Source organism: Tympanuchus pallidicinctus, unplaced genomic scaffold (assembly GCF_026119805.1).
Source record: "Tympanuchus pallidicinctus isolate F22 unplaced genomic scaffold, pur_lepc_1.0 scaffold2, whole genome shotgun sequence".
Lineage (NCBI taxonomy): Eukaryota > Metazoa > Chordata > Aves > Galliformes > Phasianidae > Tympanuchus > Tympanuchus pallidicinctus.
The window spans coordinates 28,951,706-28,979,539 of NW_026294721.1; the positions used below are offsets into that span (position 1 = coordinate 28,951,706).

At 39.4% G+C, this 27,834-nt stretch overlaps 1 protein-coding gene across 5 annotated transcripts; it reads right to left on the reverse strand.

Moving 5' to 3' along the window:
• Positions 1–1,046: 1,046 nt before the first annotated feature.
• FAM149A (family with sequence similarity 149 member A) lies at positions 1,047–27,148 on the reverse strand. Of its 5 annotated transcripts, none has more exons than XM_052682597.1 (14): positions 26,856–27,148; positions 12,724–12,834; positions 11,680–11,812; positions 10,149–10,291; positions 9,140–9,265; positions 8,820–8,996; positions 7,025–7,215; positions 6,160–6,305; positions 4,814–4,917; positions 4,355–4,582; positions 3,919–4,042; positions 3,202–3,327; positions 2,765–2,843; positions 1,047–2,293 (listed from the first exon to the last, which is right to left on the reverse strand). In XM_052682597.1, the coding sequence occupies exons 1-14, from the start codon at positions 27,131–27,133 to the stop codon at positions 2,220–2,222; spliced, it is 2,040 nt and encodes a 679-aa protein (XP_052538557.1). In that variant the 5' UTR covers positions 27,134–27,148; the 3' UTR covers positions 1,047–2,219. The 5 variants fall into 5 exon arrangements, with proteins under 5 accessions (XP_052538557.1, XP_052538556.1, XP_052538560.1 ...); XM_052682596.1 differs by having other exon boundaries at positions 3,919–4,045; XM_052682600.1 differs by lacking the exon at positions 26,856–27,148 and adding an exon at positions 15,913–15,930 and having other exon boundaries at positions 3,919–4,045.
• Between the last annotated feature and the right edge of the window lie 686 nt (positions 27,149–27,834).

Sequence of the window (27,834 nt, forward strand, 5' to 3'; positions counted from 1 at the left end):
CAAAATGTAACATGATATTAGTAGGAAGTTTCATCTTGTGGGACAACTTAATAACATAGGAGGCATTACTTACAGAGCAGGCAACAGCCCTCACCTGAACAAAAATGATATCATAGTATGTCTCCATTTGAAAAGACACTGTCAATGTTGAAAAGCTCAGGCATCCTCCATCATCAGAATGACTTGATAATCAGCTTTATGCTACCTGGGCTTCAAAGCCCAAAGCTTGGTGCAGAGGTGTGCTAAGTAAATACTTAGGTGTGCTGCTAGTATGAGAAGTGAAACTCGTTACTTCAAACATTTCCCCTTCCCAACCTCCTCCAAAATAAAAAATAAAAAGAAAGGAACTGTGGAAAGCATTATCCAGTGCACTGACTACCAGGGTAGGACAATTCATGATTCTGTTGGAAGCCCAAAATCTGACAGAAAGCACTATAATTATCAGTTGACAGTCACTTGTTCCATGTTCCCTCTCCTGTGCCACATTAATAGCCTCCATCGTGCCTCCAGTAATTCACAGGATCTTTTCTTTGATAGTAACCTTCTGAAGCAGATGTTTTTCTGCTCTCCTCTCCAGTGCCTATTTCCAGAGGTCCACAAGTGACAGCAATCTTCCCTCTTTTACAAAGTGCCAAATCTCTCCAATGAGGCAGTTTCCACTTCTGTCATTATAGAACTAAACAAGCACACAACTTCTTTTTTCACTTATTCCACAACCTAACATCAGGGTTACCACAGAGTGCCATGTGATGGTAAGAGATATATTTTACCATCTTTTCCGTACAGTCTTGTGCACATTTATGTAGTACAGGAGAGAGATCTCACAAGAACAGCATTAGAAGCAAGCTTTTGAATACTTAATACTTAGAATACTTAAGTCTGAATTTTGAGCTCACATGGAATTGTGACCTGAGATTTTTAAACAAACTGAATTAAATTGACATGCAATACCAAGGAAAAAGCCTTCTGCTTTGTAAGATACTATATCAAAATACCAACAGTGAATAAATAGCATAACCAAAGAAGGAAACTCTATACCAGGAGCGTAACTTAAAAATGCTTTCATTTACTCAAAAGAATGCAGCATTTGATGACCATTTATACAAACAGTAATCTTATTAACAGTACAGATAAAAAATATATACATTACAAGCTCTTTGTCTTGGATTACCAAGCTCCAAATATTCATAAAAAAGAAGTTATGAGAACTGGCATTAGTTTCCAAGTACAAGAAACTGATGCTATTATTAATTATTATTCAGACAAATAACTAAATTTTTCTCTTCCTTGTTTTCAACAGCTTTTCTACTACATCTACTTAAATTTCTGGCTATGATGGATGGAGGAATCACTGACTGCATGCACACAGTATTAATAGCCTGGGACAAGGACTGTGATCTTTGGGCAGAAAATAACCCCAGTTTCTTCTTCCCATTTTGATAGCATACCAAAAACAGGTCTAATTCATACAGTAACAGCCAGTATTTTATAAGAAAACTCAAGAAGGGGTAAACTGTCTTACTCACACATCAGCAAGCAGGTTCAATTATTCAGGATCTACAAATATGTTTGGCCTGACAGAACATTGTTTCCTATAACCACAGTTTGTCCCAGCAGTTCTACAGCAAATGATACACAGAACAGCTTAAGAAGCAGTGAAACAATTTCATATCAAAAGAATTAAAGGAAGAAGAAAAATTAGGGCAGAAAATATTTACAAGAGAGCAACCGCAATAAGCAGACAATAAAAATGCAGAAATGTTGGAACAGGAGTTGAATAGGAGATGCGGCTAACTCCTGTTTATAAGTTCTATACAGAACTGATGTCTGCGTAGACCAGAACATTTTTAACACTGAGGAAAAAAAAAAAGAAAAAGTTGGAACAGGACTTCACAGCATAAACATAACTTATTTACTTCTACAGGTAGAATAACAACTCCATAAGGAAAGATAGAAAGAGGAGGATTGCCTGAGAAGAAAGTATAGCAGCATCTCAACACTGCAAAGAGTGCATTCATTCTATATTGCACTATTTTTTAATCTAACATCTGATTTAGGCAACTTCAAAACAAGGTAATACAGATATTCTGGAGGATCACAAGGTTCAGCAGTAACCAGCATATTGCATGTGCTCATTGTCAAACAAGATACTATCTGGCAAATAGAGTGCTTTAGTCTTCCATTCACTGCAGAGGGCTTCTCTTTCTTTCTAGATTTCGTTAAGAAGTGATCTGAAACCTCCTCCGTGAAGTTAGAGGATTTCTATGAAAGGATTTGTAGTAATGTTGTGAGCCTAGAAAATATAATATGTTTATTAATAGCAGTAGAAACAGCAAGACATTTATGTGTTAGTATGAGCCACTGCCACCAGCCTACTCAGATCAATACTTGCTAACCTGTCTCTATTCTCACAGCATCTCTTATATAAATTATGACTACAATCAGATAATTATTGTAATCAGATAATTAGTCTGTACACCACATAATCTTGCCGTAACTGTAAATACACTGAAATTTCTACTAAAGTATTGGAGGAGTGGGAAATATGTTTCTTTCAAATTCTAAGAACAAAAAGATCCTTTTGGGACCATCTCTGAACAAGCAGTGTGAGCAAACTTCAAAATGAGGCCCAGCAAATACTACCAAGCACACCTATTCTTTCATGCTGAGATGGCTTTCCTTGAGCTCTTCATTTCTGCATTGCAGAATGGGTTAGTAGCTTTTGCTAGCCTTCCACCTTTCAAGCCATTCTTACTTTGCTTACCTATTAAAAACCCTTGACTTGTTCCTCTGTGATTAGAAAAATCCATGGGAGTTAGTGATCTTTTTTGAGATCTGTCTGTCTGCAAAAACAAAAGAAATACTAGATAGTATGATATTCTTACTTGATGATGATCTTGTTATGTTCTAGTTCAGCACAGTCAGTACTAACAACCAGCAAAGCTACAAACAGTACTAAAACCTACACTCTGCCATGCAGATTTCCTCAAAAAATCTGTTTGCTGCATTAGACTTGAGGAAATTCCTTCCTCATGCATTAGTTCTGCTTTTCAAACATCCGTATCCTCAAAAAGACTGTGAGCATCCTGCTCTCTAGAAGTAGCAGAAATCCACGTACACAAGAAACCAGAAGAGATCCAGCAAATAAGACCTTCTATACACCAACAATAGGCATGAATGAGTGTTTACAGCATGACATACCCTGAACGTATGAGTTGTACTGGGCCTTGAAAACCGATCAGTAACAGTTCGTTCTCTGACTGGCTGTTGCTCTGTACTGCCAGGTACTGCACTTGAGACTCTGCTATGAGCATGTTGTCCTCGATGCTGAGAAAAGTAAAAAAGAACATTGGGAGAACACAGCAACTGAATTGGTTAATGTAATTTGTACATTGCTGTTAAAAAAGGCACAAAAGATGAAGAAAGGGAAAATATTTTCCCACTAACCACAGGTGCTGAATTCAGGTCATTTAAACCTACTCATGCTTTTCAAATAGATTTGAATCTGTACTCATCTATACTACTTTATAATTCCTAGAAGGCCTATATTAGAAAAAATGACTTTACTTGTGTCTAAATTCAAAACTGTATTCTGAAGAGAAAGAATTATACGTCAATTTGCTTCCATTCTTGTTGCTTATTACTTTTTCTATTGTTCAAAAACAGGCCAGAATCAACCTGATAAATGTTAATCCCAGTCAATATCATTTTCTATTTCTTATACACACGCAAACAGACCAAGACACTGAAAAGAGCTATTTAAATTCATATTCATAGAAATACAAATCTGGTCAGTTGGCTGCTTTTGTCTCTTCCTTCCCTCCCCTCCCCCCCGCCATTCCAACCAGTGATGACAAGCAATTTACTTATTTTCAAACAGCTAGCTGTTCTTTACCAGTACAAAAATAAACAACTTACAGAGCCCTGTTGCAACTGAGGTACAACCAAAGGATACTGTTTAACAGCCTCCGAGTTTATTGGTGGTAACTTGTTTCGGGCTGTATGTGCAGAACCAGAAGATAAACGATCCAAGTTGGCAACCCTACAGAATTTTAAGAGATTGTCTTTTAGGAAAATTCATTTTCAAGACTTCTTCACTGAAGTAATGTGAAATTATTAAGCAGTATATTTCTTAAAAGAGTTCAGCCACAGAAAGTAACAGCACTTAATGTAACAAAAACAAAAATCAAAGAAATGCCCCTCCTCAAAAAACACTGTTCTGCTTGCTGCACTTTTATCTCTGAATTTTAGATAATAAATCTTTGATTAGTTCTCTAGTATTTTCCAAAATCCTTCACTGGTGAAAGTTCAGTAAAGTTCTGAGGAAAGCAGAAAATAAAATGAAAAAACTCACAATTTAGTCCCCCTAAGGATTTCATCATTGTACATATTAGGAGCTTTTGAGGAGAGTTGATCAGAAGTGAGAGAAGGTAACCTACGATGGCTTGGTAGCTTCCTAGCAGATGCCAGCAGTACCCGAGATGATGAGAGAACATGGCTATCAGCTATTCTCCCCAGACTAGTGTGCACTGAATTTGGAGCACTGGAGCTAATGCTATGTGGTTTGTCTTCTTGTTCATTCCTGGGAAAAAAGAAAGGAAAATGAGATTGAGGGGGGAAAAAAAAAAAAGAAAACACCATAAAAGTTAAGGAAAAAAAAAAAAAAAAAAAAAAAAAAGAGCTGTTAACAGAGTATCAGAACATTCAGTTACATTGGTGATGCAAACAAGGATGTCTGTCTCTTCATAGCTGTAAAATATCTTTAACATTATTTGATTTATAGAATTTTAGAAAGTTTCCTATCAATACTTACTGTATTTTTTGTACTGCAGCAAAGTGCCTCTGTTGGAGCGGTTTTGCCTGAATTGTCATCACTCCATTCAAGTCACTACAGAAGCTGCTGGAGAAATGATGAACCTAGTAACAGCAACAACTGCACATTAGCCCTTCTTTCTATTATATACATATACATAGAGAGAGAGAGAGAGTGTGTGTGAAAGAGAGAGAGAGAGTGATAAAGAAAGGGAGAGAGAGAGAAAGAGAGAAGACCTTAAAAAGCCCATATTTAAAAGATATTCCATTTGTTTGCTTAGAGAGGCTTCTGTTTAGACTGTTCAACAGAAGTAGCAAATGGAGCAAATACATTACTTTTATTATTTCAGAAAAATATCAGAAAATTGAGGTGTTACTGAACTGAATTTTGTATTTGCAACATAAGGTTCAGTTTTAACAGGAATTAAATTATCTAACTTTCCATCAGCACAGTCCAACTCAGGAGTGCAGAGCCTGAAGATCACTTATCTGAGCACTTCACTTCTTTTTGCTGCTGGGACTACTATAGAGCCAAGGATGCCAACGGATGCCAATGGGGAGAACTCAGACTGCTGTGCTATCTCTTCTGTGTTTCCTATCTTGCTACCTTAACCAACGCTGGAGAAAGATCAAATGGGATAGAATGAAGTTGCTTGCACTGAATACACAGATGAGGGAAAAAAAGAGAGAAAAAAGAAAGAAAGAAATAGAGGCTAGAAAGAAGAGAACCAGGATGTGCAAAGCAGGAGCCAACAGACAGAGGGAAAAGGCACTAAGCAGGACCAAAAAAGAGAAAAAAAAAAAAAAAGGCATTTTATCAATACAAACACAAGCTTCTGGAAAGACAGAAAGACAGGCAAGCCCTACTACCAGCACTGAAGTGTACTGCAAAGCCACCATGTGAAAGAGGCAGCAGAGGTGAAAAGAAATGAGCCTGAAAGTCACAGGATTTTGTGTAAAGCACTTGAAGTGAGTTGCAGTTCCACATCCCTGCAGACCAGGGAAGAGGCTGATTTGATTATCTAAATTCTACCAATTCTGGCTGTGATAAAAGCAGAATTATTTTCTAGGAAGGGAATACAGGCTTTCATAAAATTCAATTTCTAAAAAATCTGTGGTCTGTTGAGTTTGTTATTCTTTTTATTCTTAAATCAGCCTCAGCAATACTATAGTGATAATGCTGCCCTTAGGAACAACCAAATAGGTGATGAGGGAATGAGGACATTCAACCATTTTAAATGCCAGTACTTACTTTATTGAATTAGGCTGGGTTGGTTTTCAGTTTGTTTTTTTCTTGTTTGTTTGTTTGATCTTTTAAAAACAAAGGTTGCCTGAGTTTATCTTTACCTGTGATGAAGCTAAATGAGATCCAAAAGACACACTTCGTGCTTCAGAGCCTCTGGAAAGGAGGACGCTGCCAACATCTGCTGTAACACGAACAGCTGGCAGTTTACCTGTAACAGCTTTCAGCTTCTCTGACTGCTTGGCACTCTCTGCACAATAGAGAAAAAATAAAAATAGAGGGAAGAAAATGCATTTTGTATTTTAGCAGCATTTTCTGAGATTTTAAGCAATATTCAACTTCACAGGAAAAACTTTGATACAGTTTTTAGTTTCCAGGAAAAATCTACTAAAAATAACTAAAGGTTGTTTTTCTGAAAGAATTTCCTATTTGGTTTTTTTTTTTTGTTTTTTTTTTTTTTTTTGTCCGTTTGCTTGTTTAAGAAAATACTGCTAAACATTCCTGGAATATTATTTTAAAATTCCCAAAGATTATCTTTTTTAAGGAGAAAAAATGCAGAAGTTTTGAACCTATCATTTTCTGACAAAATCAACCAACTTCTTTTTGTTTTGAGTATAAATCAACATCTTGCTTCTATTAGAAAATCAAATTCCCAGATTCGCAGTATGCCAGCAATCCCCCGCTAACGGCATCAATTTGTAGCAGTGATTTAAAAACAAAAGCACATCATCTCCAGTAACAGAATTCTTCTAGTCAATATTCTGACCTTTTTACACTTCTAAAGCAAAACTTGCTACAAATTAGTAGGAAATCATTTTAGGTGCATTTACAGGGTGGTTTCTGGTAAGACATTACATATATAACAATGCTGCACTACAAATATACATATTTCTCAAGTTTCACTTACAGGGAAAAAATAATTATCCAAGTTAGATGTTATGAACTTAGTATCTAAAAAATATCAAATACCTGTGACATTCGTCTCCAAATGTTTTTTAATCAGTTTCTCCAATATTCCAATTACATTACTCCATAAATGATCAAATATTTCAGAAGCCACAGCATCCCTGATACAAGCCATTGGAGAAACAGGAGGAATGCCATTCTTACTCCTCTTCTCAGCAAGATGTATTTTCTTTTGCTCCAAACACTCATCATCACTAATAAAACATAACATGTCTTTTTCATCAAGTCCTGTGTACCTGTGTACATCTGCAACAATCCACTAGTGATCAAAGAAACAACTTTATGTCCAATGTTTAAGTTAAACAGCGTAAATATACATAGGTTGCTCTGAAAGTAATGCCTCCAAGAAAAATACAGCAGATAAAAAGAGCACAACTATATTATTTGGTAGAGCAAATTCACAGCTACAGAAGGATATTTTTCAACATAGCCATCACCATTAACTATGCATTTTCACTGGAGATGAACAAGATCCTGTATGCCATGCTTATAAAAATCTGCACCACTGGAGGTGAAGCATTGTTGTCACTGCTGCAATGCATCACTCACTCAGAGCCTCACTGTGCTCACATCCACTCTTTGGTCTCCATCAACATTCAGCAGCATTGATAAATGTAAATGGGCGCAATTGCTTCTACACAGAAGAACTCAGTGGCACACCTTTGCTTCATGTGCACTTTCATGCCAGGCATCATTCTGTCAGACTGCCCCTCTGCTGCCATTCATCACACAGCAACAACATGTAATGGAATACTGGTGGGAAGATGCAACCTCTACTGCCATACCAACAATATCCACTTCTGACATTGTGTACCAACATAATGAAATGGGAGGCACTACTTTCCAAGCAGCCCATGTATTTCAGAATTGAATCACAAGAGAGACAAGAAACAAGAGACACAAAGAAGGGAAACACACATTCACTGAGATCCCTCTTCCAATCATTTTGCTTATGCAGTAAAACAAAGTGATTCTTAAATTCTAGAAGGACATCTAACCCCAAAACCTTTCCAAAAAAGCACGTACACATATGCTTTTTCAAAACAGGACTAAATGGTCTATCTGGATCTCACTGGTTCCTCAGCTTTTCAGAAGCATGTCTTTTTCTGCAAGTGCATCAAGCTTGAACACAAAAGATAAACTTTTTGTCCTACTAATTCTACTAAAGTCTGCCCTCCACAGAGGTCTTTTAGAAAATAGCATGTTATGGTCTTCTACCCAGCAACCTAGTTGCTGGAGCATTCAACCAGTCTACTGAAAATTGGCTTGCATGTTCAAGAAGATACTTTTACGACTCATTACTCAAGAGAATGTTCTAATTGCAGGCTGTACTGTGCACCTCTTGCAAAGCTGTTCTACAATGCACAAGGATTTAAGATTCATTAGGGCAGACATCAGAAGCACATCCAGTGTGATGACCCTAAACAATCTGGTGGTCAAGACATTCACGTGAAGAAAGCAGATTTCTTCATTCTACAGCCTGTCTCAAAATTGAATAGACATTTTTTTGGATCTCCTTGCAAAAAAAATGCCTCAAAGCAATTAGTGGTTATGAGACATTTCTCTGACGTGAGATATGTGAGTTTGGAACCACCAGAATGATAACCTAGTCCTCCACATGCCACTGAGTGCACTGATCACTGTGCTACTGAATAAATAAACTGTATTTTAAGAAGAGAAATCCAGTTTATGAACCGTGGCTGGGCTCAGTGAGAATTTTTCATTATATTCTTTAAAAAACAAACAAACACAAAAAAGAAACAAAACAAATACAAAAATGTATATATCTGTTATTTACAGCTCCTTGATGTCAAAGGCAAGATATTCTTCCATTTTTCCATCAGCATCATAGATTTCTTCTTCCAGGAATGAATACGTGGATAACTCAGTGCCACAAATCGTAGTGGAATTTGAACTTATTGATTTCTGTACTGGAGATACTTTAGGAACCAGCTTAGAGCCAGAAATGCAGAGTCTGAATAATTAATAAAAAAATGAGAATTAAATATTCAAAGAAAGAAGCAGAAAGAAGCATATATTTAATTACACTGAAAATTTTTAGTAAAAGTAATATTTTAGATTTCTGAAAAAATAGAAAACTTAAAAACATGAACATACTCTTTTATGTTACTAGTACATTCATGAAGACCAGGTAAACACTTAGTATCCACAGAGCTATCATTTCTGCTTTCAAAGTGCTGAAAACCTTCATTCTTCGGTGACAGGATCTGCTTTCCCAGAACCCTGAAGAAAAAAAAGTGAGAGAGAGAGAGACCTTAGAGAAAAATCCATTTGAGTGAAAATATTAAAATGCAAGTAATTGCAGAGGAGTTTCTAGCATACAATTTTTAAGATCAAGTTAAGTCAAACTTGGTAGATCACTATAAATGTATAAATATTAAACAAAATACATCAAAAATATTTTCAAATGAATGCAGTGGACAAATAAAATCTATTAAGAGCACAGGATATACTACATCCCCGTGGTCAAAACAACAAGAGCTCCCAGATTAATTCAGTTTACTTTCAAACTTTTGAACTTAGTACCACCAGCATCAGATTTGAATCATAAAATCATACATACAGGAGGTCATCTTGTTCAACATTTCACCTTGTTAAAACATCCTAAAAATTGTGAAATGACAATGCTTTGAATGAATTGCACAGTACAAAGCCTGTCTCCATTTTATAAATGTTCTATCAATTTTTACACCCCTATAAAAGGTGAAATGTGTCTTAATGCTTGTGAAAACTGCCACAGTGAGATGGCTGTGCAGTGCATGTGGTGAAGCATGTGGTTGCTTTCATTTTTTGTTTTTTCTAAAAGTAAATAACTAACAGAATTAACACTAAATTTCTTGGGATTTGACAGCATGCTTTCACTTGCAGTAAAAACAAGTGGTTTTATTACAAGATGCATTCTTTAATTAGAAAAATACATGAAAATGGTGATCCTGATTAATCCTGATAAAATATCTTGGCCTGCCATCACCATATCAATACATAAAGAGCATTAGTTGCTAGTGCACTACTAAGACTTATCACACAACAGTGGCACAGCTCAAGTTCACACTGCAACTCAAAACAATAACCAGTTAAAACAGGTACCAGCAAGAAATTTCCTTACCTTAGATGAAGAGATCGCTCAACCCAGTCTGCGCATTCTGCCTGCAGGCTCTGAGTTTGGGAGGTCACTTTTCCTTCAAACAGCATTTCATCAATATCCCAGAATAGCTGATGCACTCTCTGTGTGTTGGCTTCGTCAAATTCCTACATATCATAAAATTAATAGTTGTTGGTAAACATTTAAATAAACATTTACATTTAAAAGAACATTTTTAAGAATGGGACAACTGATACTTGGCTGAGAATCTCAAAATGATCTCTACACTACCTACTTTGGACAAAATTAATATGCTGCAGTGCAAAAAAAGAGGCAGTTGGCTTGATCAAGGTGCTGCAGCAGTGATCTAGAAACCTGCATTTCTTATGAAGTCAATGGGTAACAGAGCTGCCTGAGAGCAGCCAACAGAAAACTTCAATTACAAGGTGTCACAGCTCCTGTCTCCCTTTTTAATACAGCATGCACCTCTGGGACACAAGACACCAAAGCATCCTGCTTCTTCAAGTGGAGCTTTTCCCTTCTGGGTAAAACAGCAAAGAGATAACATGTGGTTGGGAAACAGCTCTGAGTGTGAGAAACTGCCTTACGTACCCTTTCACTGAGCTCAGCACAACCAGAATTGGATGAGTTCAGAAGCACGTGAAAAAAGAAAAGGATCAGACTCTGGCCAGAGAGGTAGGTACAAGCACATTGCTGAAGAATTCTGGCACCGTATTCATGCACTATGTGCTACATTCATTATATACTTTGATATACTGAAATGGAAATAATCGGGGTCCACAGCACATCTGTTCACTTCCACCTGAGTTCCCCAACTGCTCCAGGGATCACACTGAAGAGATGGGAAAATAATTCTTGGCCAGATAATGTCACATTAGGCTGCCTCCAGTAGGGCTGGAAGTGGCAGATGGGGGCAGTACCCTAAAAGTGAGGAGATGATGTAGAAGGTAAGAGACACCATCACCATAAATGAATAGCTTTTTAAAATGAAAGTGGTGGTGACTGCTGTGTTTTTCAGTTTATTCAAAATGCCGCCACCATGGTTGCCCCTTTGGTCAGGCTCACTAATGGGCTTTACTTATCCCTGTACTACCTACAACCCCACTGAGCTTAGGCAAGAGCTAAATATTTATTTAGAGTGGGATGTCTGCATGCATACACATGAATGTACTTAATGACTCAAAAAATTGAAAATAGTCAAATTTAAACCATCACCTATGTTATCCAGTACTTGAAAACAGTACTTGAAAAAATATCCAGTATTTGAAAATAGATTGGACTCAAAACCTTAAGACTACCTATACCTCAATTCCATTATTTATTCTTTTCTTTAAAAACAAAACAAAATATATCAGTTGATTATCAACTTGCAAACAAAGCTGTTTTAAAATATTCAATTAATATCTTTAATCAATAGGCTATTGCTGATGGAAGCAATTAACTCTTCTTCTATGAGACGCATCCATTTTCCGTACAAATTACTCTTTTCCAGAATACTTGGATAAAGTGTACTGTAAAAGATATTGTGACATACATCGTCCCTCCAAGAGTAAACAGAACTTCTTTCAGTAGACAACCCAGTTGTACAGCTTTTTATCCCAGACCAAGAATTATTCAGGTCTGTGAGTGTTGCATGTCCACTAGATGAAACTGATGAAAGCATTTCACTGTGAAAAGAAAACAGTTAAAATGAGGAATACGATGGTTTTCTATAAAAACATTTTTAAAGTAATTTAACTGATCATTTAAATGGACAGCAATATGTTTGCCTGTTGGATGCACGATTTTCAGGACATGAAATTAAAGACACTGTGAGGAATTTTAAGTGCACGTTTTAAAGTAGAGTGCTGTGGGTACATGGTCCTATTGGTACCATTTCCTGCCTCAAAGGCAATTCCTTCCACTGTATTTATTTGGTTTTGTATACCATTGTAACCATAATGGCACTCTAGAACATGGATAGATATTCCAACACGTATATGTAAGTACACACACATACATTTCCACCTCTAACAATTATTTTGTCTGTGCTCCAGTGTAATTAATGGGCACATAAAAAACTGCACATTAAGGATAACATAAATCTTCTTTAGCTCTATTAGAAGCTATCACAAGGAGATTCTGTACAACTGAACATAAAGCCTCTGCAAATGTTTCAGTTAGCATCAGGTTATGGGTCTGTACCCAGAGGCTTTCCTTCTGTTATTCCTGGTACACTTTAAAATGTGAGCTCTGGGATTACAACTTCCCAGAAAGCTCAAGCATGTCTCTATCAGCTACTTCCACCCCTGGGATGCAATCAGACACACAGGCCTAGCAAAGGCTAACTAATATCAGCTGGAATGAAATTCCCTGACAGTTAACTGACTTGAAAAGCTAGTTAGTATCATCTGCATTTAACTGCCAAGACTGATTTTCTTCCCAAGTTTAATTTGTACCCTTACTGTGCTCTAACAACATGCAGGCCTGTAGCACAAATCAGGAATAAAGTTCCACTGCTGAAAACTAATATTACTCTTGAAGGGACTATAAGCCAAGAGCCCATTAATGAAGTACTTATTCAGAAGTTATTGCATACCAACTGTAGCTATTGATGGCTTCTTGCACATTTCTCTCAAAAACTGCTGGAAGAGATTCTCCACTTTTTCCTGAATGATACCGATTTGTAGAACCTCTGAATAGTCCCTTCCTAAAGGCACAAAAAAAAAAATAAAATTAATTTCACAAAATTAAATAAGCTACACTTACACCTCAACTGAAGAAAGATTTCAGTAACTCTAATGAAATTTTCCATCACAGAATGGTTGATATTGGCAGGGATATTTTAACTCCACAAGCATTCTAGCCATTTTTGCACTTTAAAGTTTGAAATGAAGCACAAAAACTGCAGCAGCAGCTCACTACACCTGAAACAGAGGAAAGTCACTAAATAGCAACTGCTCATGCAGTAATTGGTTAACTGGACATTTCTATTTGATCATTAACTGAAAGCCAGTTTTCTCAAATGTATGTGCATAAAAAGAAAGTACTGATATGGTGCCAACCAAACAATGTCCCTTACTAACAAGGCTACGAACACTGCATCTGGCTGTTCTGTTTAAGTGAACTGAGATGTTAGTAGAGCAAACGTGCATATTCTTAATACATTTACAGGTCATAATGCATCAGTTCTTCTAGTATTGAAAATTCTCTAGCACTATATTAAAAAGCAAGCTACAAGCTTCCTATTACTATACATTTCCAGAATAACTGTTTCTACCTTTTTTAGATCTCCAAATACCTGAATGCATGCTCAGATTTTGAAACCATCCCTTTCAAACCACACATATGAATAGTAAAATGAATAGCCACATACATAGGAGTGCCTCCAATATTACTATTGGTCTTAACTGAATAATCTGTAATAGAAGAAAATTCTTCTAATTAAAATTTAGGTAATTCCACTAAGTTCGGCCATTAATATGCTAAACCCATTCTGAGAAACATGCTTAAAATCAAAAACTTCTAATCAGGCAAAAATCTTTGTGAAAAGCAGTTTATTCATTATTGCAATAATAGGCACACACTTCCTACCAACAAGGGAGAAATTTCACACCCAATCATTGAAATCCATTCTGTTATATACCCTGGGTCTGATGCAGGTAATACCTCTCCTGGCACTCATTGGTTGAGCATCTCAGGCTCACAGCATTCCCAACACTGTTGCTATGATGCATTTCCATACAATGTCTGTTACCAACCTATTTGTTTTAGGTATGTTCTGTATATTCCTATGGTAACTGGAGGACAATATTTCTAAAAAATAGCATATTTGTTGTGTTCTGTGCTAGCCATTCCCCTACCCTATATAGTTATCTTACATAATGCCTACGCCAGTTCTACCCAGGTCAGAATGCCACAGCCTCAATTTTACTCTGTTCAGCAACTTCCTTTATGAAAAATAAATTATCCTGAGCTACGTACAGGAATACTGGAAGTTTCCACCAAATTTCCAAAAACACAATCTACCTCTCACACTCATCACTTCAGAATACACATGAATATGTCAAAATGTTCCTCAGAAGCATTTTTAGAGTAACAGATTACTTCACCTGCTGAAGTTCTTATTTCACCCCAGTGAAACCCTCAGGTCATAACTGCAAACAGCAACATGGTTACATCGAAGTACATTTGTAAATGAGTAACTGTAAGGAAACAGCTCTGTTTAGAAGCTTGCTTAATTCCTTCAGCCAGAAAATACATATTGGCCATGCAATTGCTAGGATTCCTCAACCACACTCCTATGCTTTCCTGTGTTACTCTGGGCTCTGCACAGATTGCAAAGACATGAACACCAAAACCTAACTGTCCATTCAAAGAGGCATTTTCACACCTATGCCGTGGCTAATAACCACCAAAAAGCTACCATACATTTAAACTTGTACATTCTTGGAAGCAGGAACAGCAGCATTAGGAAACATCTCCACATGCTTGCTCTGATCTTCCTGCCCTATCCCTTGTTCCCCACACCAGGACCTATCTCCCAGGTAATAGTAGTGGGCTCACAAGCCATCTTTACAAATCTCCACCATTTCATTTCTTGTATTTTTGCCCAGGTCATTTTCTAAGTTCTTTCTCAGTTTTTTCATAGATGACTTTTGCCTTCCACGGCTCAGTACCACCAACAACCTTCCATGACACTGCTAATTCCTTCATCCAGCCAATAACAAACCTGCTGTCACTGGCCCCACAGCAGTCCTATGAAAACCCACCAGAGGAGGAAGCCTTGTGCTCCTCTCCTGCTTCCACCTGCAGTTATTTCTCTGAGTAAGGAACCTTTCCCCCTCCATCCTGGCTCTTTCATTCCCTTGAAAGACTTCTAGTAACCTGCTCTGAACACGCTCATAGGACCTCCCAGCCCTACAAGGCTTATGATTCCTCAGAGAATTCCCAAGTACCTTTTCAGTGGCTTTAAAGTCAATGTAGACTTACACACAAAGGAATAAATTGCACCAGTAAAACGCCCCTGACTTCCTCTGCAAAACAAAGCACATAGATGGCACAGTGCATGGCCTGAGATGCTGCTGGGAGGTGTTTCTGCTGCATTATTCCCCTGCACGCACAGGTACTGTGCCTCCTGACTCCCTGGACTACATGACGTCAGGGAAATAAGTCAGGAATCAGCCACAGAAAGAAAAAAAATATGTATATATCCCTCCCAGTACATCCACAGTATACTCCCCCAGCGATGAGAAACGCGACAGTCTCCTCGGAAGCCTTCACTGAAGCCTGCAATGGCAGACACCTAACGGCAAGCCTCCAGCGCTGCCCGCAACCCACCCGGCCCCGAACAGCTTCCCCGGAACCAGACAGAAGCCAGCCTCGAGCGGCTCCGCACTCACCCTACCACCAGGAGCCCCCGGCGGCCCCGGGAGTAGCCCGGAGGCCCGGGACCCCTCGCCCTGCGCATGAGAGCGCGAGGTGGCCGGGCTCGGCACGGCTCGGCGCAAGCCCCCGGCGGCCCCTCGCACCGCCTCCGGGCCCGCCCTGTTGTGCTTCGCCTCCCCCCGGCGACCGTGTCCTAAGCGGGTAACAGCGCAGGCTGTCGCACCGCTCGTTTTCCTACAGAATCCCTGCCGCGAGGAAAACAACACCGAGGCAGTTATTTGTGTCCCGGCTGATAGATGTGGTCGCCTCTGCTTCCTTCTCCTTCAGGGAGTTTTGCAAGTCACTCTTCAAAACATACAAAATGCATTTCCACAGTGGCAAAACTCCAGCTTTACATTACCTCCAACAGCACAAAACCTTGCAGGTGGCACTGACCACTGCTTCCGCAGACCAGAATTTGAGAACATCCTATGGGATCCAAGTGACAGTCCAGCTATTGCAGCACTTCGTATGATGGCAGCAGCCAGACATAGTACACAGGGGAAAATCTGGTCATTATCTGCAGTACATTTTCTCCTTCTCCAACAGAATCCACAGTCTCAGTTATGTGATGTCAGGAGAGTGTTTCCCTGACCAGTCCTTCCAGAAGTTCCTGTCCACCACCTTCTTGGAAACCATCCTGAACCCACTGATCCTATTTGCCTCTACAGTCACTCGTTGCTACAAGTTCTAGAAAAGTTACTCTGTAAAAATAAACTTTTTCCCCACACTGTTTGAACTAATCCCCTAGATGGCCTTGCGTGCTCTCCAGTTCTCCTATTGCAGCTACTAACAAGTAGCTCTTGCCCTGCTTCCCCAGAAAGCTGCACTCAGGCACATTGAGCATCATGCCCATAGTAATGCCATCCAGAGCCACCTCTCGCAGCTGGTGAGTTCACCTCACTCCCAGACCTGAGGGCAGGTCATTTTCACCTGACACATCTTAGCTGCCTTCCTTTAGAGGTGATTCCAGAACTGCATGCAGCATTCAAGACGTAGCACGCTGCAGTGAGAGGATCCTCTTCACTCTGTTCCTGACAAGGCATGAGATCTTGTTGCTTTTTGAAATACAACTGCGCACAAAAACATCTACAGAACTACAGTAAGTACTGCCATGATTTCTTTCCTTTTTCTTAATTGCTAGTTTCAGGGTCAGCACTACATAAGGTAAGTTTATTTTTTCCCTAGATGCATTATTTTTTATATACATACACCATCTGTGTGGTAGTCAGAGACAAGACCCTTTTCAGCAGTCTATGGGGGCAGGACAAAGGGGAAAACAGCCATAAGCTGGAGCATAGGAAGTTCCACACAAATATGCAAAGAAACTTCACAGTGAGGGTGACAGAGCACTGGAACAGGCTGCCCAGGTAGGTTGTGGACTCCTCTTCTCTGGAGACATTCAAGACCCATCTGGACACCTATCTATGCGACCTGGTCTAGGGAACCTGCTTTGTAGGGAGGCTGGACTACATGATCTCCTCTTCCAGCCCCTACAACTCTGTGATTCTGTGACTATTTTTGTTTATCCAGACTTCAGCTCTTCTCCCCCTTTGCCTACATTCACTCACTGTAATGACTGAGACTAGGTGTTAGATTTTGCATAACCTTTCTGCTCCTGGAAAGGCTTGTTTGTCACTGTAATGGCAAGAAGCACTGGTCACCTCTCCACAACATACAATTAATTTATATCAAAGTTATTAGGAAAGAAACACAATATCAATTGCATTTCCCAAAATGAGACCGTCACTTCTTCCTTACTCACCAAGACAATGACAAACATAAGAATAACTCATTGAGTGTATTATTATTTCCCTATTTGAAAGCGGAATGTAATAAAAGGAGATGCCAAAAGGCATTCAGCTGATCCTTAAAGATATCAGTGGAAAGGGAAAAATACTCACTTTACTTTCATGAATGCTAATCTCACCCCTCTAACAGATGGGTAAAAGTCAGTTCTGTCACTGCAGCCTCTGACAAAAGAATTTATTATATACGGCCATTTTGTGGACAATGTATGATGTATCTCTTATGAAAGGTGCTGCCTTGGTGTCTTAAAAAGTTCAACTTCTCACATCTCCCATCTTCTCTGTATGTTCTTTTCTATTTCGGAAATGTGATTTGTAACTAAATGTAAGTACAGTAAGTTCATCACACTCCCATAACACGACATGTTTCTTATTACCCAACATGATTAATTTCTTCATATTTTCACTTTTTGCTGGCTTTTTGCTCCCACACATAGTTTGCATAGCCAAGAGATAGCAACTATTTGTATGACAGATTTATTAAAATCTTTGATATGAGACTATAAAAATCAAAATATAACCCTCTAACAAATGATACATATCTACTGGAAGTAACTGATTTTGGAATCACAACATCCTTTCTCATACTAATTTGGCTCAATTACCATTGGAGCCTATTCCTCTTTCTTCTTTGTACTGAAATAATACATGGAAGTTGTACTTGTTCTTTCATGAGCCCAGCATGCTTAAATACTTCTCTGTAAAGCCAACACAGCCACTCCAAAAAGCAGCTTCCTAGCAGTGAATAGGCCACTCATAGTCACTGCCTTGTTCAAAGACCATAGGGAGTCCATTAAAATGGCACGCTGTTCTACCATCAATACACAAATGGGTCCTCCTGCACATCCCCCAGCTAATGCTGCTCCATGTGGTGCAAGGAAGGAACAAACTGGACATCACTTCTTTCTAAGTGATGAACAGTATTCTAGGCAAGGAGTGCAGTGGCTTACCTGAACATTTATATCAGGTGCAGTGCAAAGCTCATTGGAAATGCACATCCTCTATTACCTCTAGGTGAGGCAGACATCCACCTAATGAGGTTGTGTTTGGTCACAGCACACTCTCCGTGTACTACTTGACCAGACAGACTTAACTGTTGAGGTCTTGTGTGTTTCTTTCTTTTCCAATAGACTTAGAGAGCTTTTAAGAAGAGGAGAACATTTTACCCTCTTAACAACTTCAATGACCACAAAGTGCTACATATAACAGACAATATTGAATGCCATTAGTGGATCTCAGAGGAGCTGTACTTGAAGACTGCTGTAGTAGCAGCATGCAGAGCCGAAGACCCTTTCATGTGGTCAACATGACAGCACCCAGTCCTTCCTTCAGCAGTCTGGATTTCCTATGAGACAAACCCAGTGACCGCAGGAATTACGAAAATCTCCCAATTTGGCTCAGCTTTTGTTACTTATTAAAGGAAACGAAGGCACATGACAATGTCTGTTCCTGTTTATGCTCCCTATTCTTCAGCTTTCTCAAAGCTAACAAAACTGTGGTAATCCTGAAGAAGCCAGAATAGGTTAGCTGAGGTTGCTCCAGCTGATGGACAAGAAAGTAGAATCATGAGAAATTTAGTAGATCTTTTATGTAGCCATTCACAGAAAATTATTTTAAGACAGCTATGGTATCTACCCAGTCCATTTGCTTAGAAATGACATGACCAGTTTTTCCTACTTTTAGCTTTTTAACACACCACCCAATTTTGCAGAAATACTACTTGCTAACTTTGAACCTATGTGCGAATTAGTGACGCCTTGATGGTCAGACTGTTTGGGGAGTGCTCATACTTTGTGGGAATCAGGACTATCACCCCCTCACAGAAAACATTTGTATTACAGAAGCAGCCACACCACTCATCATTAGAATCACTGAGGTTAATCTTTATGAGCCATTGCTCAGGAGTAACACGGTGGGTCTTAGAATTCAGCCACTGCCTTCAGATCCAAGCATCAGCAGATACCCAGCCATTAGTACTAAAACACAAACAGTTCTGTACTTGTAGCTTTTAACGCATAGTCTTTCATTGCTCCTTTACTTCACTAGAAAACCTGGTGCGGCTGCACTGACTGCTTAAGTCTAACATTTCCTGTTGTGTGTCTGTTTTGTTTTTTAAAGGTTTTTAAAGGTTATTCATAACCAACAAAACACATCACATGACTCAGGTTAATAAGGCTACACAACACATATGATTTAACACCTGCCCTGGTAGCAGTAAAGTGTGAAACAAAGTAAAGCACTGAGAACAGTGTTTGTGTAAACACAAGTCATAGTAACTATTTCCTTATTGAAAGGATTGTTACGGTTTAGCAACAACCTGCTCAGAAACTACTACAAAGAAAAAAGCTCAAAAAAGAAAATGAACAGTTTTCATCATCTTGAAATTCTTCAGCTTAAGGATATGGCTTTAAAAAACATAAGGCTGCCCTCTAGTTTTCAGCTACATACTGTATGTCTTGAGAAAAAGGTGAAAATATTATATACTTGCAAAGATCACATTACTGAATACACAAAAGTGTTAAATAATTCCTTACCTTAGAGTCTCATTAGAAAATACTTAGTCTTATTTTCTTTATGTGTATTACTGTAAGAAGGCACTCTTTATAAGTTATTTTATTATAGAGAAAAATATTTTTATGATGAACCCAGTAAACTTAAATCCTATCTAGCAGTGAAAACACTAGCTTTGAAAATGAAGGCCAAAAGTGTAGCCACGTTATCATTCTCACAGGGCTGTTGTTTTCCTTATGTTGACAGAAAGGTAATGGTTTCAAAATTATAAAGCCTTTAACATAGCATGAGCTTGGTAAATATTTCATTCTTACATTATGTATATATAATATTGATTCACTAAGAAAATGAAAACAAATATAATGCTTGGTTCTAAAAAAATAATTTCTGAGAGCAAAATCTGCTTATTAAGTATTTTTCTATTTATGTAAACAAATCTGGCTTTTTAATATAAATCATGAGTTAACATTTTTAAAATTACCTATCATCTTGATTAACTGCAATAGTAAAGAATGCTAATTACTGCCTTAGGAAAAGTGTTTTATTTCTTTAGATCTGACAGGTGGCATTTATTGCTGCAGTATCAAGTGTCTGCCAAGAGAGACAAGGAGAGCAGCAGCCCAGCAAAACACCTGGAAGCAGTCCACGAGAATATTCATGTATCTTATTATTGATGTACATTTGCTAATTCTATCAATACTGTCTTTTTATAACAGATTTATTTCATCAGAATATCAGATTATTTTTTTTTTTTCATTTCTGTTCATTAATCTCTGAAGAAAATCAGGCATACAATAAATAATTCAGAACAAGAAGTTATCTTGCTCCAAGCACTGAGTTTTCCAAAGAAAGACTTCAAAAATCTTGTGTGGAAGCAATTCTGCAGTATGCAGCAGTACACGTGACACAAGTGTGGGAAGATCTTAGTCTGTAAATACCAAGGATTGGAATGGAACAGAATGCAATGCAATGGAAGGAATGTACAAACATGATCAAGACCAACACCTGACCACTTCAGTGCTAACCAGAAGTTAGAGCACATTATTAGGGGCACTGTCCAAATGCCTCTTGAACACTGACAGGTGTGGGGTATCAGCCACCTCTGTAGGAAGCCTGTTCCAGTGTTTGATCATCAGTGTGGTGAGTAAATGTTTCCCTACTTTCAATCTGAACCCTTACTAGGGTTAGCTTTGCATAGTTCCCATCCTACCATAGGTTCCCAGAAGCAGAGCCCAGCACCTCCCTCTGCATCCCCCTGTCAGGCAACTGCAGAGAACTGTGAGGTCATCTTGTGGCCTCCTCTTTTCTAGGCTGGTCAACTTGGGGGCCCTCAGCTCAGCCCCTCCACCCAGGACACGCTCTCTATGCTCTCTTTATGTCACTTAATATAACATTAACATCCTTCTGGGATGTGGGGAAATAACTTCTTTGATATGGGAGAAGAGAATACTGGGCAGATAGCAGCCAAGGCAGGCTCAGGTCATATGGCCAACAACAGGCAAATTCCATGACCATTGCATCCAGCTTGAATCTGGTCTGCTCTTAACACAATGAAAATGTACTTTCACCTTTACTTACTTGTAGTAACAGTGAATCTTGAAAACACTGTTCAATCTGCTAGGTTACCAAATAGCTTTCAGTATCAAATATTAACAAGTGCCACAGCCTTAGTAACACAAATGAAGATACATTGAAATGCAAGTGCTATGTACCCATCTCCACCACTTCTTATCTCAGACACTAATCAATCCCTCAGCAAATTCCCAGAGCAGCACATTCTTTTTCCAGCACATCCTTATCTTCTTAGTAGGAAGCATTAAAAAGCAGATTTCATATGTTTTGAAACACAGGTGCTTAGTCTGTCAATAAACTGGAATAGAGGTCCATCAGCCAGAGCAGAGGAATTACCCATAAAGGATCATCTCCTGCTGTCTATCTGTGAGGAACCCCTCAGGTACACAGCCACTTTCTGTGAGCACTTTGACCAAAAGTTCAGCTACAAACATCAAGCAAAGTAAATTGCCAAACCTTTGCTGGCCAAATGCTCTGAAGCTCGAAGTCTATCAGCTGGGGCAAACTGCAGAAAGAGGTCATTCTGCAGCACAGAGGCTGCTTCTTTGTCAACAACATTAAAGAAATAAGCTGACTGAAGAACAAGAAAGTCTGTTATCATCTTCTTTCCTAAAATCTCAGAAAATCTTGTTATATCAGATTTTTCTGATAAATCCCCATGGAAGAAAGAAGTCATGAATACATGAAATGTGGTGAACTGCAGTATGCATATTCAAAGTTTGCATTTCTTACAAACTTAAAAAAAATAATAATTCTCATATGAAACAAAATAATTACTTTCAGATTATTTTCACCTTTTAACAAACATTTGTTATGGCTGTGCTACTAATCCACAGATTCAATTTCAACAGCATAAGATTAGATGAGCTCTGACTCTGTCCAAGCTGGCTAACAACTGGCCGTATATGCATACAGGAATATCTGAGAGCATGAGTGTTGAACATCATCATATACCACCTTTTTTCCTCTACAGATTTTCTGCTTTATTCAGCAGACAAAGAGAGCTAGGTTTCCTTAAAGACTAATCACTCCCACCAAAAGAGTGAGTGAGGTGACAGCAAGAGTGTCCTGGTTTCTGCTGGGACAGAGTCAGATTTTTCTCCTTCATAGTGTCTGATAGGATGCTACATTGTGGCTTCAGGAGAAAACCAATTCTGATAACACAGGGATGTTTTAGTTGTTGCTGAGCAGCACTGCACAGAGCCAAAGATGTTTCAATTTCTTGTGCAACCCTACTAGCAAAGGGGCCAAGGGAATCCAAGGGGGGGCAGAAACAGGACAGCTGGCCTAAACTGGCCAAGGGGTTATTCTATACCATACAGCATCATGTGAAATACCTTTAAAAAACAGGGAAGTTGGCTGGGCAGCCACTGGTTGAAGACTGGTTGGGCATCGGTTAGTGTGTGGTGAGCAACTGTATTGTGCACCACTTCTTTTGTAGCTGTATTTTATGTTATTATTGTTACTATTATTATTCTCCTTTTCACTTCCTTTTCTATCTTAGTAAGTCATTTTTATCTCAGCCCTCAAGTTCTACTTGGCTGGGATTTCTTTCCAATTATCTCCCCAGTCCCACTGGGAATATTTGCTCACCATTTGCCTGTCCAGGTACTTAATTTTTATTCTCTTTTACATTCCTTTCATTCTCATTCAAGGAGTGATCTGGTCTTTATAGTAATGCAGGAGAGATGTATTTTCTTTAAAAAAAAAGAAAATTTTTACCTGTCCAAAATGTATCTTACAGCCAGTGGGAGAGGTGATGGAAACAGATGGTCCTGACACACTGAGAATGTTGTAATGAAATCAATAGGGCCCTGAGCACACCAACAAGCCTCAGCTGCTGATAGCCTCAGAGCTGCTTCGTCACCCACTACAGCCCTGCCTGGCAGTTAGGGCTGGTGGCTGACATCAGCTGACTCCCACCTTTAGGGGTGATGGGACAAGCCATCTCTGGGCTCTACCTCTTCTGCTTCCTATCACTAACACCTTGATCCCACTCAGGAACTCAGAAGTTAATGCCTGACTGTAAACATAACACTCTAATTCCCTATTAAAAAAAAAACAAAACCAAAGAATAATGTCAAAAGCAATAGATCAGTTCTTGGACCTGAAAACAATGAAACCACTTTGAGGACACCTGGTATTCTTTGGTTTTATCATTTCTAACATTTGTTCTCTAACAAGCTACTTGCTGAAAACTGCACATCTGAGGTCTTAGTAAAAAGCTATTTTAGATATTATATTAGAAAATGTTAGGAATTATTTTTATTTCCATTTGTTTAGAAGAATGCTTAAATACTGACTTCAGTAACACTACATAAAATTAAAATTTACATCTATGCTCTTTTACATTTGTTTGCAATGAAAAAAAACAATTGGCCTAAACAAGACACTACATCATTACATTTGCTCATTTAGAGTAGTACAATTGAAATGGGAAGCTAAGTAATATTGCAGTTCTCTCTAGGTTAGTATGCATTACAGCAAGAAAGGGATCTATTCCTTTTAGTGGTTACAATGGGAGAAACAGAATCCAACTTTCCATTCTCTTCAGTTGTACATTAAGTTGCTTCTACTCACATCTTCACAGAGCATTGTTTGGAAGGACAAGTTCTGAACAACAGAGGAACTGAAAAGCTGCCAATAGACCACAATGCTTTTACATCACAGGAAAAGCTGTCCTTGTTCTACCAGGTTCACAGTTTTCCCACGTGTCAGAGCTGTCCTTAAGCATGAGGAGCAGTACAACCAATTCCAGCAAAATGTTACCCATTCCTAAACAACATGACTTAACCTTTGCCCAGTTTACCTATAGGTTGCCATAATGTTTCTTTAAAAAGAAAACAGTGCATCTTAGAGCCACTGCTATATCATGGTAAGTGTAACATAAGGCATCTTGTGATTTTCCAAAGCAATTTTGTGACCTTATACAGCAACATTTTTTCCAAACAGCATTTTTAAAGATGCAGTCAGATTTTTTTTTTTTTCCTTAAAAATAAATAAATATATTTTAATTGCTGCTCATTCAGTGGAATTAGAAGAGTATGAAATCACTATAGTATAGCCCTACACCACACTAGGATTAATTGTTAGTCATCATAGATCTCACAAAATATTCAGAGTACTTGGGAAAGAGAGGAAGAAATCAGTACCAAATTTATGCTATTTTCCTTCCCAGTGTATTTTGGTTGCTATTACTGTCAACATCTAATGGAAAAAAATGGTAAAACACAATGCTGAAGCTTTTGTTAATTAACCAGTAACTCCTAGTTAAACCGTTGTCAATGTAAATGTCCACTGAACTTTCAATGCCTTCTAGAATCTTTTAAATGTCATTAAAACTTGTCACAGAGGAATTTCATGTGGATAATTAAACACTCTCTAAGCCTAGCTATCAAGAACATAATACCATATTCTGAGCTCACAAATTCAAATCTGAACTGTAGGCAAGGAATTCTAGAGCGTTCAATATTTAATTAAGATGCTTCTTGTAAAAGCTTAAGTGAAGCCACCTAATTAAAAAATGCTAATGTGGAGGTATAGGCTTTCCTTGTCAAAGGAAAGGTCTTATTCCTTCTTCTACATCTTTCTGGTCTGGTTCTGTTCTTTTTGAAGACAAACAATGCCTTATTAGAATAAGCTTGACTGCTATGAATAAAATATTTGAAATGCCACCATGCATACAAAAGCATAGCAGTTAAGGAATAATGAGGGGATATCAGTTCAGTTAGAAATGTTTCAGCAGCAACGTGAAATAAGCATTTTGCTGCACGCAGCCAGCTTAAAGTAATAAGGTTTATTCTTCATCCCGATACAAGCAATTTGGTGAAGAGTTAATTTTATCCTTTAATTTTTTTAATAATAAGAGTCAGCATTTAAAAGGAATAGCAGCTCAAACAGCATTATGCTTAGCTTTATTTTTCATAATTAAAAAAATAAAGAAAAAATAAAGAACAATTTATGAGAAATTACAGACAAATAACATTTACTTGGTTCTGATATTATTTATACAAAGGATCAGAGAAGTTCTGCACAGAACTCTGCCAGTACAACTCAAAACAAATTAATCTCACTATTCTAGAAAGGCTACTATGCTACGCAAATGGGACAAAAAAATAAGCCTAAGGGAGCTTACAACTCATTCTGAAACCAAACCAACTACATTAGATGGGGGGCAGAGGAAATAATAGTGAGAGTTTCTCTTGCTACCTGTATTACTTACAGTGTTACATAGCTTAGTTTTAGTCACTTACATTTCTATTCGTTTGTGGGTTTTTTGGTTTTTTTTTTTTTTTTTTTTTTTGTTTTTTGTTTTTTTTTGTTTTTTTTTTTGTGTATTTTAGTTCTTCTGCAGCTTGGTAAAATAAATTCCTTAATGCATAAATATTTATAAATATATCCTTGTTTTTTTTCCCCTGGATGATGACTGTCAACCTAAAGCACCTTTACGTGATGCTGGCACTGGGACTCCAGCTGCAGCTCAGAAAGCAATCCCAGGCTTGTTGTGGGCTCAGTACACAGTAACAACCAAAGCCACCAACAAAACACTGGCCCACACTGATACAGGTATCAAGACAGAACTCAAAGGCACTATCGTGTCACTTTGCAAAACCTCACTGCACTTACACAGATAATACTGCGTGTGGTTCTGGTCCTGCATCTCCAGGATTTATTGGAATCAGGAAAAGGCTGCAAACAGGATTAGGGACCAGAGGTGCCCTCAGAAGGAAGGCTAGACAGTCTGGGGCTACTCGGTTGGGGGAAGAAGGCATTTCCCATTTTACAAGCCACAGAGCAGGCAGAAATTTGGAAGATGATCACCTCATTAACTATACCTTGCAAAAGAAGAGCTAAAGTGACTCCTTGAAATCGGGAGATCAGTGAAGAAAAACAAACCAACCCACCTCCTCTTTCCCTCACAAAGCAGAGCAGCGACTTTCAAGACATTGTTGCTATGTACTTCCAACAGTGAAACAAGCTTGCTAAGAAACCTTTCTACGTGACAACTGAGTCCTGCCTGCATACTCAGCTAGTTTGCGTACGACAGCAAAACAAACAAACAAACACCAAAAAAATCCAACAAAAAACAAACACGTTTTTAGCATCGAGCTTGAATATTCAATACACAAGCACTCCAGCATGGTTTTCCACACTTTACTGACGCATTCATTGGGTTTCTCCCAGTGACTTCTGCAACTCTCACCGTATCTCCGCGGCGAATCCCCCTCCCTACGCTCCCCTGGGCTCCGGCTGCACCCCACTCCCCTCTCTGCTCCCTTCGGGACTGAGCAGCCTTCCTCCGCGCAGAGCTGCTCGGCGCAGCCCAGGACTCAGCAGAGGGGGCACATACGGAGGAGAACGGGGACTTACAGACCACCCGCCGCCCGTCCCCGTCGCCTACGGGCTCTCTCACCTGGGGCTTCGCAAGTTGCACGCCGCCTCCTCGGCATCGCTCTCCGCCACCGCCTCCTCCCCGATGTCGGGCAGGGTGATGAGCAGTGCCTTGTCGCCCGCCCAACTCCCGGCCTCCTCCGTGGCAGCGAGCAGCGGTCGCGGTGAACGCCCGCCGGCAGCCGGCGTACAGCTGCCTCCGGAGGGCGGGCAGAGGCTGCGGGCGGCCGGGCCGGGATCCGCGGCGGAACGGCGCAGTCTGACCAGGAAGGAGCTCAGCTCCAGCGCCGCCACCTTCATGGCAGCGAGGCGGGAGCCCCTTGCCCCCAGCCTGGCCCGACCCTGTCCTGTCCTCTCCTCCCCTCCTGCGTTGCTAAGCTAAACAAATCCGATAGGCGTTCACCGCCCCGGCAGAGCCGTCAGCCTACGCCTTGTGCTCGTGTCAGGTGTGAAATACTGGGCAATGGAAAAGACGTTTTTCCTTTAATTAGAAGTCCACCTCACCCTGAGGGGTAGAAATCAGCTGACTGCGCGTCAGTGCCCCACTTCAAGCCCTTTCTTCATCCACTGCACTCCTATTTGCACAAGGAAAGACTAAGAGGCAGGTAGGGCGAGTGACTCCACCAGCAGCCTTTCACAATGTGCCAGGCAGCTGCATCAGGAAGTACCCTGTGGAAAGATGCCACCAGCCCAGCTCCTGTGACTGGGAGAGCAGCGGGCTCAGGAACAACAGCTTGTGTAGGTTGGGGCAAACACTGCACTAGCAATATAGAGCTGTCTGTCTGGACAAAGAAAAGTATGGTTGTACCAGCAGCAACCTGGGCACACTGATGGCCAGTATTATAGTAGAGGCAAACAATGTGCCAGTTTAGAGACTGTGACAGCTAACATGGCCTCTGGCAGTAACCAGGAGAGCAGCAGGACCACACATCAAAAAAACCTTCACTACCTAAAAGGGTCTATAAGAAAAGAAGGAACTCTTTAGCATGAAAAGGTCCATA